At 47.7% G+C, this 14,240-nt stretch overlaps 1 protein-coding gene across 1 annotated transcript; it reads left to right on the forward strand.

Moving 5' to 3' along the window:
* Positions 1 to 11,124: 11,124 nt before the first annotated feature.
* LOC310662085 (urotensin-2 receptor-like) lies at positions 11,125 to 12,177 on the forward strand (the record flags this gene model as incomplete). Its single annotated transcript, XM_083408856.1, has 1 exon — positions 11,125 to 12,177. Exon 1 carries the CDS (start codon positions 11,167 to 11,169, stop codon positions 12,175 to 12,177), a length of 1,011 nt encoding a protein of 336 aa, XP_083264982.1. The 5' UTR covers positions 11,125 to 11,166.
* Between the last annotated feature and the right edge of the window lie 2,063 nt (positions 12,178 to 14,240).

Raw genomic sequence — 14,240 nt, forward strand, 5'->3', positions numbered from 1 at the left:
TGTTGTGTAACACCTTGCATATTAAATATCCTGTAAAGGTGAGAGTGAGAGGGCCACGAATCCAGGATCGTGCTCAGCGGTTGCATGAAAAAGGTCTTAGGATCAATCACTGGGGTGGAATAAGCCACCAAATTCCATGCTAGTCCTACTCAGAGCAGACCTGCTGAAGTTAATCCACATGACTAACAGGTTCAGCAAGTCTCCTCTGCGCAGGTGTAGTCTAGCAATTAGAGTGTTTTGGATTAGAACCTAAGAGACCCGGGTTCAAATCCCCACACATCCCCATGAAGCTCACCAGGTGACCTTCGGCCGGTTGACATTCCTTGGCTTAACCCACCTCACAGGGTTGTTGTGAGCAGAGGCCTGTCAAGTCCAGGTGGTACCTGGTGCGAATTTTTTTTTGTCTCCCCCCCCCCATCGAGAGCTTGGGGTAGGCTTGGGAGTCGCGGCTGGGCACCGAATGTCCGCCCCCCTTCCTACGCCCCCACCCCCGTGACTCCCAAGTACCCTGAGCTGTCGGGCAAGGTGGGGAGCTATGCCACTTTGCCGGGGCACTGGCAAAGCTGCATCCTCTCAGGAGCCACGGCTCCCATCCGCCCCCCTCCCTCCCTTCCCATCTCGCTGTAAAGCAACAAAGCGGGAGCTGCTTATGGCGAGCCGGGGAGGGAGGGAGGATGGGAGGGGCCCCCCCAGCTCGCCATAAACGGTTCCTGCTGGCGACGGAGGCATCCCACCATCATCTGTACGGCACTCGGGCGGCGGCAGTGTCAAACCGCTATGTACAGTGCATGTGCAGCATCGCTACATACAACGTATGCACACAACACCGCACATGCGTTGTACATAGCGGTTTGCCGCCGGCGCCGCTCAAACGCCGTACGGACGGTGGCAGGATCCTCTGCTCGCGGCTGCAGCCACGAACGGAGGATCCTCCACATGTGGCTTCAGCGGCACAATGACTGCTCCTGCCGCCTTGCCCGGGCCAGGGCGGCAGTGAAAGCACCCCGTGGAGTGCCTTCTTGTCACCCTCCCAAACATGGAACCCTCAGGCCTTGTGGGGGGCTGGACTATATTTTGGGGTGGGGGGAAATGAATGAATTCCCATGCCCCACAAATAACCCAGAGATGCATTTTAACTAAAAGGACACAGTCTGCTCATGTAAAAACACCAGGCAGGCCCCACAAATAACCCAGAGATGCATTTTAAATACCGTATTTTTTGCTCTATAAGACTCACTTTTTCCCTCCTAAAAAGTAAGGGGAAATGTGTGTGCGTCTTATGGAGCGAATGCACGCTGTGCAGCTATCCCAGAAGCCAGGACAGCAAGAGGGATCGCTGCTTTCACTGCGCAGCGATCCCTCTTGCTGTTCTGGCTTCTGAGATTCAGAATATTTTTTTTCTTGTTTTCCTCCTCCAAAAACTAGGTGCGTCTTGTGGTCTGGTGCGTCTTATAGAGCGAAAAATACGGTAAAAGCACACAGTCTCCTCATGTAAAAACACCAGGCAGGCCCCACAAATAACTCAGAGATGCATTTTAAATAAAAGGACACATTCTACTCATCCAGCCCCCGGGGCCTTAGTTTCCCTACCCCTGCTCTAGCATTTTCATGGAGGGCTGGGAGAGAATCCCTGCCCGAAATTCTGTGGAGCAAGCTGCCGGCAATACTTGGCCCGTTGGACCAATGGTCTGAGTTGGTGTTATAAAAAAAAATTACAACAGGATGATACCAGGCAGGCGGCTTACTACCCTCATCGTCCCGTCCCCCATCCACCCCCCGCCCCCCGCTCCTCCCAAGGCTGGACCAGTTTGAAATCCAGAATTCCTGGTCTTTCTAAAACCGAGTATTTGTTAGCGGAGGTTTGGGGCTTCTTGCCCCACATCTGGTGCCGGTGCTGCTGTTCCCTCTCGGTTTATTTTTCCTGTGAGCTGCTGGCGCTGGTGCAGAATTCAGGCATGGTGGCTGGGAGCCCCCCGCTGTCCTCAGGCTCCGGTTTGGGAAATGGCGGCCAAGGGATGACATGAGCTGTTCCCTAGGCATCCCTCTCTCTGCTCCCCACCCCCGCCTGCAACTACCCCTGTCTCCCCTCAAAAACACCAAAAACCAAAACTGTGTCTGGCTTCCAGGTGGAGAGAGAATGGGAAAGGGAAGAAAGCAGGAAAGTTATTCGTGTCTCCTTCTTTCCTGGAGCTCAAGTACACCTTCTGCGAGGTGCCAGGCACCGCAGGTCTGATATTGGAAAATAACTCACAAGAACAAGGAAGGGGATAACTGGGAATCAGGAGGCTGCGTGTCCAGTGTTAGTCACCCCCAGAGTAAGCCCACTGCAACTACTGGGCATTACTAATGTGGGTCCATTAATCTCAATGGGTTTACTCTGAGTAGAAAGGCTGTCTGCACACTACACCTTTGAAGTGCATCCTTTCCCTCAAAGAATTCTGGGCCCTGTAGTTTACCCTCACAGAGTTATACAGTGGTACCTCGGGTTACATACGCTTCAGGTTACATACGCTTCAGGTTACACACTCCGCTAACCCAGAAATGGTACCTCGGATTAAGAACTTTGCTTCAGGATGAGAATGCTCCGGCAGCGTGGTGGCAGCAGGAGGCCTCATTAGCTAAAGTGGTGCTTCAGGTTAAGAACAGTTTCAGGTTAAGAACGGACCTCCGGAACGAATTAAGTACTTAACCCGAGGTACCACTGTAATTCCCAGAGGCCTTTACCTAAACTAAAGTTCCCAGAATTCTTTGAGGGGCGTTAAACGTGCTTCAAATACGCTTTAAAGGTATAGTGTGTACACAGCCAAAGTTAGGTGCAACCCCAGGATCCTAGGTAGGTAAACTAGGGAGCCACACAGTGATTTCAATTCAAGACCAATTTTTTAATTGTCTGTCTGCACTCTGGACAAGGTTGATGTCCTGACCAGGGGAGCTATGTGATACTCAGATCTCTTGGGGCCAGCCCTACCGTTGGCTAGAGAGAGGCAGAAGCAGGACACGGAAAGGCTCCATCCCCACAATTTCCCATGCTCTTTGTGCAGATGCCACGGGAAGGGCTGTTTGGTGTGTCTCCACTCCCAGCTCCTGTGTAGAGTTACATGGGAGCTGTAATAATAATAATAATAATAATAATAATAATAATAATAATAATTTATTTCTACCCCACCCATCTGGGCAGCTTCCAACAAAATGTATTAAAAATACATTAGAACATCAGTCATTTAAAAATTCCCTAAACAGGGCTGCCTTCAGATGTCTTCTAAACGTCAGGTAGTTGTTTATCTCTTTGACATCTGATGGGAGGGCGTTCCACAGGGTGGGCGCCACTACTGAGAAGGCCTCTGCCTGGTTCCCTGTAACTTTGCTTCTCGCAGTGAGGGAACCACCAGAAGGCCCTCGGAGCTAGACCTCAGTGTCCGGGCTGAACGATGGGGGTGGAGATGCTCCTTCAGGTAACGCCTAAAAGGAGCTAAAATGTTCCATTGCAAATTGCTCACGCCTTCCTCTCTTCCCATCACTTGTCCAAAGAAGACATTCAATATTCTATGGCCACTGAGCATGCTTGCTCCTTATATGGCTCTTTTGGGTGGCCTCTTGGGGTTTTTTTTCTCCCAGATTTTTTTATTTTTGGGAGTTTTGCAAATTTTGGGTTTTCTCCAAACGCACCCTCTTGTTTCTCAGTGGGTCCACTCTGGCTATAGTCCTGCTGGCACTGGCCAGCTGGGTTCACTGTTAGAGGGGAGGGATTATACAAATTAATGGAGGATAGATCTTTCCGTGGCTATTGGAAGCTACGTGGTGCATCCATGTTCAGGTGCAGGGCCACTGAATGCCCGTTGCTGAGGAGAAACCAGGGTTTGGAGAGGTCATCCTGGAGGCATTTGGCTGGCCACTGTGGCTTCTGAACAAGAAATACCTTTTGCCTGGCCAAACAGAGCTCTTCTTGTGCTCCAAAGTGTAGCTGACCATGCTTAGGGAGGTGTCTATTTGGCGCTATGAATTGAGCAGCCTTTGATGGTTTCCTCCTAGAAGGGCCAAAAAGAGAGAACCTTAAGCATGAAAAACAACTGAGGAGGATGAATCACGCAAGCCAGCTGCTTAAACACTTCAAAATGGAGTGTGGGGTTCAGAAAATGAAACCTGAGAGACTTAACGTCCATTTTTTAAAGCAGGAACCACAAAGTAGCAGGTCCCTTAAACGGGCCAACAGTTTTAGCATCGTGCCACGTTTTCATTTTAAGAATATGGATCCCTCGGGGCATGGAGGTGAAGAGCTCGTGTTCTGCTTTTGGCCCTCCCATAAGGGCATCTGATTGGCCACTACAAGAACAAAATTCTAGACTAGATGGGCCTTAGGCCTGATCCAGCTAGACCCTTCTTGTGTTTTCAAAACTCAGTGACTCAGAGGTGGAGCTAGAATTGGGAGCTGACCACCAGTAAACCTTGCATATGTTAATTTACATGTCTGGATGCAAATTTGAACACAGTGGGACTTACTTCTGTAAAGGCTTGCAGGAATAAACACTCCACAGGTTTCCTTAAAAATTGCTGACTGCTGAGGCACTGTAATTAAAGTACTTAAAGTGGAGATTGGTTACATTTTCCTTCAAAATTATAGGAAGGGCTTTGTATGCCAGCGTCACAATTTCCTTCATGTGGTGCAGGTATTTTATTTTCAGTATAAACAGGACCCTGTTTTGGCACCTACACACACACAGAGGCTCCTATTCCAAAAAGGAGAGGAGTGGGGCAGGGCAGATCTCCCCACCACTTCTAATTGTTCTCTGAGATGTGGAGGGGAGGAAAAGGGAAAACCAGGACATTCCAGGATCAAACCCCAAACTGGAATGACTTCTGTAATTCTGGGTCTGTCCCTGGGAAACCGGGACACTTTGAGGGTAGGATAGGGCTCCTCTTGCGATCCACCTTTGATGGAGGGCAGGATAGGGCTGCAACCCACTGGTCCTGATGCACCCCCTGCTAGACCAGACTGATGGTGAGTGGTCAAAATGCACTCTGCACAAGCTCAGGCTCTCTATTACAAGCTTGATAGGTTTTTGAGCTGTGACTCAGGCCCTGCCCAGGGCCCAAACTACCTTTCTTGATAGGTTCCGCCTGGCTTCTTGCTTGAATCTGTTAGATTCCCCATTTCCCTCCCAGGAAACCTTGCGCGCCGGAGGGTCACAAGGTTAGACAAACCCAGCAGCGCCAACCTAGTTTGCTTTGGCTGGGGCTGTGGCTTGCTGGCGAGGAATCCCCCTCCATATGCTTCCCCCCTCCCTCAGTATAATCCACACAACTCAAGCCAGGAATAACCTCCTTTCAAGCCAAGCTGGTGACCAGCCTAAGACGGGGTTGAGGGTAGGAGAAGGCAGAGACTGACGGCAAGGTGGATGGGGGACATCTGAGGGCAGGGGAAGAAGGGTGGGGCGAGGCTCTGCGATCAGCACGAATGGAGGAGAGGGCACCTCATAAATGGTACAGATATTATATGAAACAGGGGTACACTCAAGAGGGGCACATGACATGGTAGCAGTCTATTGAGTCATGTTCGTTCCCTAATAATAACAGCAGCAACAACACATTTCTGAACAGTAGATTCGGCAGATAAAACACACACGCATTCAAGCCACACAGCCACAAACGCCTGACAGAATGGTGTCCAAATACAGCTCAGAAAGGCAACTCGGCAAAGACTGCCTGTGGATTCGCTCAGGTTGCACAAGCATTTCACATGTGTATAATAGCACATTCACAAGCTAGAGACATATCACTGCTCACGGACATTGCCTTGTTAAATATACACAGTGTCTTCACAGGAGAAATGAAGTCTTTTGACAGATTAGACCAGAATGCCATGGCACACCAGTAGTAGTTGTTGTTGTTAGAATTTATACACCTGGAGGTCTCAGGGCAAATCAAAATATAAAACCACAGTATATATAATCAAAATAAAAACAACTTAATAACACCCCCCCCAAAAGAACCACATTTTAAAAGGGCATCAGGTGTCAATCGAATCAATGAAAGTTCTGGTTAAAAAGGAACGTTTTTGCCTGGCACCTAAAGGCGTATGATGAAGGTGCCAGGTGAACTTCGCTGGGGAGAGCATTCCACAGAGGGAGCCACTGCAGAGAAGGCCCCTTCTCGTGTTGCCACCATTTGGACCTCTTGAGGAGGAGGCACTCGAAGAAGGACCTCAGAAGAGGATCTCAGGGTCCGGATAGGTTTATATGGAAAGAGGCGGTCTTTGAGGTTCTTAGCTCTACACTGAACCAAACTCCCAGAATCCTTTGCTGCTATATTTTAGAATTCCCACGACGAGGGCATGTGAATATATATGTGTGTGTGTGTGTGTGATATAACATATATATAGGGTGTAATAACATAGAGGGGCATTACTGTGAGTGTGTCCAAAGCGCTTTGTTATTAGAAGCATAACTCCTTCCATGTTGTTATTTTCTGATGGAGACTTCTTCTGATGGAGACTTCTTCTGATGGAGACTTCTTGATGTAGCAGGCACAAATTCAACAGGTGAAGCCTTCTGGATGGTGGATGGCAATTGCGTGGGGGCAATCTGGATGGGTCAGGAGGTGGGGAATCAGTACGAGAGCTGGGACTTTCTTTTGCTGTTGCCTTTCCTTTCATCTCAGTGGGATTTTTCCCGAAAATTACTCAGAGCGTTCTTCCAGAGCAGAAGTCCTGGAAGACATCCGAGTTCAGCCTCTCTTCTCTCCCCAACACCAGTAAACACAGAAGACTTGAATACTGACTGCCAGTGGGGGTGCCCGAATGCAGAGAAAGGGCAGCAAAACAGACTGAAAATTCAATGAAAAATCTGTTTAGTACTAGGGTGTTAGTCATTGCCTTCCATGGCAAAATTACTATCTGTGTTGTCTCCAGTGTAGTAAATCCATACATTCATGCACTGTTGGTACCTGAAGATTAAAACACAGTACAAACTGTGATTTTAACCAAAGTCAAAGACTTTGCAATAGCATTCAGTTGAATCTTCTGCTTGCATCCTTGTTGATAAATACTCTGCAACTGATTGTCCCCACAAATGGATTTTTAATCAGATTGGTTTCGGGCAAAAAAGATCACATGTGGTTGTTAGAAAACAATTATTGTTCACCTTTTGGTTAAGGTAATACACTTTAAGATGATTTCCCATAAAATAAAGAAGAATATCAATCAAGAAGAATATCACAGTGTAGGGATTTCGTACACTGGAGACAATACAGATTCCATTCTTCAGGGTTCAGCTGCCTCCGCAGAATCTCTATAAGTTAAATCTCTGAATCTGTTTGGAGTGTGCTTGTGCATGTGTCTTGCCTGACATGCAAAAGCATGTGTATGCCTGCACATGAGCACTAAAGCATCATGCAACATACAGAAAACCTTTTCACACATTGCAACTGTTGAGGTATGTCTATTATATTAGGGAAATAGCTTTGGGGGTGTGTGTGTGCATATTAGGCAAGACTGAATGCAAAAATGCATATTTGCTTATGAAATTTCACGAGGACTTAAAAAAAAACAAAAACACCACAAACTGACGTGGAAATGTGGAAAATCAAATTTATGATTGGAAAAATGAGAAACAGAAATTGACATATTAGCTATATTGCAGACCAGTAACATTTCCCCAGTATATCATGAAACAAAAGGAACCCACACCCTTTTAGTTGAGCACAGCTTATTGCGGAGTAAATGGATATAGCAGATGTTAGAGCAGATGTTGCTAAACTACACCTCCCATCAACCCCAACCAGCCTGGCCACTTGGGCCAACACTCAGTGTTGTTGAGTGTTGTAAGTCAACACCATCTATTGGGTCAAAGGTTCCCTATGCCTGCATTAAGTGGTACAGCTTTAACAATCTGCAACAATGTGAAAGTGAGAGAAGCATAATCAGGCAGTGATTCTGGGCATAAGAATAGGGCTAATAGACACGTGCCTGGCGTGCTCTTGTCCATGGGGTCACGAAGAGTCGGACACGACTGAACGACTAAACAACAACAAAATAGACACATGTCCCTGTTTCAGTTAGAGAATGTATGCAGCCTCATGAAAGGTCAAATTGCATAAATGTTCAGTGACACACACATACACTTATTAAGTATAACTGTTTAATTGTGCATTGAAAAGGAAAATAACACTGTATGTGCATGGCTAAAGGGACCATAGAAAACTCCACTAAAGCTAAGTGAGACTCTTTGAGTTCCTAATAAAGGGATAATTAACTGAGAATGTATCTCTGCTACTCTGTCACGTGGGGTTTAACTTAAATCACATGAGAGAGGTATTCAGTTGCAAATCGCCATTTCGTGTGAGCCAAGTCTTTGTTCTCAAGCCACCAAAGACGAAGGATGTGCTAATGGTGTTTCTTCTGGAGAGAATACAGTCAGGTTGAATGGAGTCTGTGCGGAGAGAAAGAACTTTGCTTTCAGTTCTGTTTGAAGTAATTTTATATTTTTAAGATGTTCTGCCTACGCTTGGACAAGCACATGATTTTAGGCAACTATTTGGATGTATCCTAATTGTTGTAAGTCTGTTTTGGAACAAGTTCTGTTAGTAAAGCTTTGGAACCATATTTTTGGTCTGGACAATTTTTATTCCAAGAAGAATAGGGTTTTAGTCATCCTATTGCTTCCATATGCACAATTTTAATAACCGCAGTACTTACTGCTGCCTTCCTTTTAGGGCATAACACATACCAGGTGACTCACACAATCATAAAACATAAGTTACATTAGCAGCCAGACAATTCAGACCGTAGGTGAAATCCAACAGTGTTTATCCACCGGTGGAACAGGCATCTCATGCAACAAGACTTTTCCTTCCTCTCCTCTCTCCTGCAGCCCCATGGGCCCCACTACCTGCTCGTAGGGGTTGCATGACCTTCACCAGGTTGGTGAAGGCTCACTTGGTGGATACTCAGGGATCTAAAAACCATAGCTCATCTTCTCACTTTGACAGCCTTCTTGCATGGTGAAGAGTGGGGCTCCTGATAAACTGAACGAGAAGTCTGAAATATGTTTAAGTAGCAAATCAATAATAAGGCATTCTACTATGTTGAGGACTTGTTGTTGAAGTTCTCCCTATTTCATGATGGTGAACAAAACATCCTTATTCCAGAAATCCAAACAAAGCGTTTTGGGGAGGAAAGGACAAGAAAGTGTGGTGTCTAATACAAAGTAGTCCCTGGCTGAATCGCTAATCCCTAAATTCTCTTAAACTAGGCAGGCAAAAAAAAGGTCAAAAATATTTATTTTATGGGTGGGACTATGAATTAGAGGTTGGGACGCGGGTGGCGCTGTGGGCAAAAGCCTCAGCATCTAGGGCTTGCCGATCGAAAGGTCGGCGGTTCGAATCCCCGCGGCGGGGTGCGCTCCCGTCGTTCGGTCCCAGCGCCTGCCAACCTAGCAGTTCGAAAGCACTCCCGGGTGCAAGTAGATAAATAGGGACCGCTTACTAGCGGGAAGGTAAACGGCGTTTCCGTGTGCGGCTCTGGCTCGCCAGAGCAGCGATGTCACGCTGGCCACGTGACCCAGAAGTGTCTCTGGACAGCGCTGGCCCCCGGCCTCTTGAGTGAGATGGGTGCACAACCCTAGAGTCTGTCAAGACTGGCCCGTATGGGCAGGGGTACCTTTACCTTTATGAATTAGAGGTAGAAATGAAAATCCATTGTTAATAATACAGAAAGGCCATCTGTTCCCAGCCACTTACCTTGATGCAGGAAGGGATCTAATTTCCTTTGGGGACAGTGTCCTGCACCCAACCCTCTATTCTGTATACAGTGATACCTCGGTTTTTGAAAGCTGTAAACCCGGAAGTAAATGCTTTAGTTTTTGAACTCGCCTCGGAAGTTGAACATGCCACGTGGCTTCCATATTGAGTTTTCCATATTGAGGCTTCCATACCGAGTTTTCAGTTTTCGAACTTTTTCAAACTCGGATGGTCTTCCGGAACGGATTCCATTCGAAAACTGAGGTACTCACTGTGCTATCAAGTTTATTTTTGTGATGGACATTCTTTCTCCTGAACTGATAAGTTAGGCTACACCTTTTTGTATTGTTTTATGTAATGTTTTATATCATGTTGCATGGATTTCTGTATTTATAGTCCTATGAATACACATGATTCATATGTTTTGGTAGATACATATTAATTGTATTTATTATTGTTCAGTTGGTATGTTGTGAACACAATTTTTCTGGAAAAGTGGTCTATATAAATAAACTGATGATCAACAAGAGGTGGGTCTGGTCGTCCCTGTCTTGCTTGCTCATTTTCTTCCCACCTCTCTCTCCTCTCTCTCTCTCTCTGCTTTTGCATTTATGAGTTTCTTTTGTCCATTGATCCATACAGTCTCCTTCTGTCTTTCTATCTCTTGGTTATTTTTTTTCGCTCTCTCTCTCTTGGTTGGCATCATTCCATGGAAAGCTGCATGACTATGCCAGCAGGGAGTTGGACCCTGGGTGTCTGCCTGTTCGGTGTGGGGGAGAAAAAGGAGGTGGCGATTCTTACAAACTCCGGACCAATCGGACCCCCTTACGCTGTCCCATCGCCCGCCCCGCAGTCCCTTCTGCTGACACGCTGTCAGAATTCCACCCCAAGGATGAAATAAACAGGTTCCTCAGTTCAGACAGGAGCCGAGAGCTGTGCTCCCCGTGTGGGGCCGGGTCAAGGTTCGACCCCAACATACCGACACTAGCAGGGTGCGAGGAATGCAGGGGAAGAGAATTCTTCGCAGCCCCAGACAGACACTCAGAGATACTCCTTGAGCACTCTGGAGACCTCTTGCCACCGCTGAGCTTTGGACACACTGAGCGGAGGAACAAAAAGCCCTTCATGTCTGGATGTGGAGCAGAGACCGTGTGCACCACACAGAAGAAAGGTCTTTGGGGAGCTGAACCCCCACAGAAAAACCTTTGCACACGCAGATCAACGTCTCTCTCTTTCTCGGAGGATCAGAAGTAAGTGGAAGAAAAATAGGTAGACAAATGGACACAGGGATAGCCTGGAAGAAAGATAGATGTGCAGCTAAAACAATAAGTAGGTAGGTCAGAAAAGAGCAAGGTTCCGCTGTCTCACTTTCTCTGAAGGCCCGGGGGGACGGTAAGAAGTTCTCCTGGACACCCTACCCTTGGTCCTCTCCCCATGGACCCACCAACAACCAACCTTTCATTGTGGGTGCCCCTGGGCAACGGGACTGTGTCGGAGGGAGGTGAGTCAGCTGCAGCCCTGGGAGCTGTGCTGAGCCTCATGTGTGCCACTGGTGTGGCGGGAAACCTCTACGCCTTGGCCGTGGTGCGGGCATCACCCTCAGCTTCCTCGCTCCGTGTCCACTTGGTCAACCTGGCCTTGGCTGACCTGCTGTACCTGTCGACGGCCCCCTTCATTGTCCACAACGGGCTGGTGAAGGACTGGCTTTTCGGCGAGGCCGGCTGCCGGGTCCTCCTCAGCCTGGACCTCCTCACCATGCACGCCAGCATCTTCCTGCTCACCCTGATGAGCTGTGAGCGCTACGCTGCTGTGGCCCACCCCTTCCAGGCCGCAAGGCGTGCGCGGCGCTGCCGGCGACCTCTGGCCCTGGCGATCTGGCTCCTGTCCTTTGCCCTGGCCTTGCCCATGATGGTGATGATCCACCAGGAGGAGCGGGCGGTGGGGGACGGCGTGCCCGTCCGGCGTCTCTGCTCCCCAACCTGGAGTGAGGAGCAGTACAGGGTCTACCTGAGCGTCCTCTTCAGCACCAGCATCGTGGCTCCCGGCATCATCATCGGCTCCCTCTACTGGCGCTTGGCCAGGACTTATTGGGTGTCGCAGACGCGCGGCGGGTTGGGCCGCTCTCCAAAGAACCGGGTCTTCCTCCTCATCCTCGTCATTGTCCTGGCCTTTTGGGCTTGCTATTTGCCCTTCTGGGTCTGGCAGCTCCTGCCTCTCTACTGCCAGCAGGCTGCCCGCCTGCCCGTCCACACAGAGATCTCCATCAACCACCTGGTGACTTGCTTGACTTACGGCAACAGCTGCATCAACCCCTTCCTCTACACCTTGCTGACGCGCAACTACCGTGAGTACCTGCGCGCCCGCCAGAGGGGGTCGTCGCGCACTTCCCTGCGATGCTTCCAGAACAGAGAGAGGCCGCAAGGAGAAGGCCCGGAGGTCATCTGAGCCAAGGCAGGTAAGGAATGAAAGGCACCTGAAAACCACAGAGAGCTTCCTTATTGCTGAGTCAGAATGTTGGTCCATCAAGCTCAGGGTTGTCTCCTAGGGATGGGAGAGGATTTTTATTCCATTTGCACCAGCGTGATGCAGTGGTTGGAGTGTAGGACTAGGATCTGGGAGACAGACCAGGGTTCAAATCCCCACTCGGTCAACCTCCCAGGGTTGTTGTGTAGATAAGATTGGGAGGGGTTGAACCTTGGAGGGAAAAAGTGGGGTGGAAATGCAATAAAGAAAGACAAGTAAAAGACATTTAAATATAGTTCAATTAAATTTGCACTCTCCAAAACAACATGAGAACCGAAACTCAGCCATCCTTCAAATGCCACACTTATCTGAATTTTGCAATGGGGTTTCCCAACCAATGGTGTGGTTTTTTTTGTGTGTTTTTTTAAAGCATATGTTATGGGAAAGTGTGCTTTAGAATTGATATATTAGTGAAAATATATTTAGCACACAATGTAATATTTTAGCACACAATGATTCATTATATTAGGATAAATTCCTAGCAACAACATATCCATTAGTCAAAACAGCATAAAAGTGTGATTATTAGGAGAAATTCACCTTAAAATGCTGAAGAATTTTCATGATTTCTTTTCTTAAAGAAAATACACAAATTGCCGAAGAAATGTGGATAACCAAATTTACAAATGGGAAAAATGAAGAACTGACTAGAACTGACATAGACCAATATCTCTTATTGTCTACAATGGCTGGGAGAAGCTCTTTTGGATTTTAGGCAGCAGGAATTCCCAGCCCTACCTGGAGATGCCAGGAATTGAACCAGGGACCTTCTGCATGCAAAGCAGATGCCCTACCACTCAGCTACAAGGAAGGCCCAGATGAACGCTGAGCATTGCCTTTATGTCTGAAGCCACGCTGCAGGGTGCAAAGCTTTGGAAACCCAGACTGCCGCAGCTTATTGAGAGTCATTATAGGGCCTTGTTTTCTTTTCAACAGAAACTTTGATCCCCAGCATGTGTTAAGAGTTGGGTCACTCCCCGAACAACTTCCTTACTAAGTGGATGGAATGGGGGGTTTGATGTTAAGTGCAACGTGGGCAGTTGGGAGGGCGTACCGAATTCTTGCTCTGCCCCTAAATCACCTCCTCAGTCATGTTTCTCCGGGTGGCCATCAGAAGACTCCTCTGCCCCTCTTCCAGAAGCAAAAATGACAGGAGAGAAGGAATTTTGGAGGCATGGAGGGTCCAGCCATACTCTTCCCTGAACCTTGGAGCTATTTGTAAAGCTGTGAGGCTTCTTGCTAATTTCAGAGCATATGAAGTTGAGAACAACAGAGACAAAGTGTGATCCATGAGCAGTAGAGGGTTCATTTGTGCTGGGCATCCAGATCAGCGTGATTTCAGAAGACCCCGTCGGCATCATCCCTCGCTCTGGAACTTTGTCGTCCACAAAGTTTGGCTGGCCATCAAGGTGATGGCTTGGAAGAGGTTGGGCTGCCTTCACATTTAGCTGCACCTTGAGAACTGCAGGTTCTGTTTAAAATGAACCAAGCTTCTAGCCCTCATCATCGGACAACGCGCCGAGTCATTTAGTAATTTGCAGAAATGTGAATTACCTAGCAAGGATTCTTCCCCCACCTCCTCCCGAATCTGGAAGAGGTGGCAAATTGCAGACCAACGTGGCTTTTACATCTCATGCAAGTTTCACAGCAGAGCAACAACTAATAACCACACGATGCTTAGCCATCCTGCTCTGCTTTATCCTCAGGCCTCTGAAAAGAGAGCGGAGAAAAGAGGGGCAGCTATTAATTAAAAAGCAAAACACAACCTTAAAATATTTTGGGGGCAAAAGCTTCCCCCTGTAAACTGGTACAGTTTGCCTGGGAATAAATCCCACTGATAGAAGTGGGACTTGTTTCCGAGAAAATGCAGACAGGACAGTTCTGTAAATTACTAACCTTTCTTCAGTAGCAAAATCAAACTGAACTGAGGGAAATGAAAATCTAAATCCATAACGATTATATGAAGTCCTGAAACTCCTTCTATT

The sequence above is a fragment of the Podarcis tiliguerta genome (assembly GCF_965153285.1).
Source record: "Podarcis tiliguerta genome assembly, chromosome: 13".
Classification (NCBI taxonomy): Eukaryota; Metazoa; Chordata; class Lepidosauria; order Squamata; family Lacertidae; genus Podarcis; species Podarcis tiliguerta.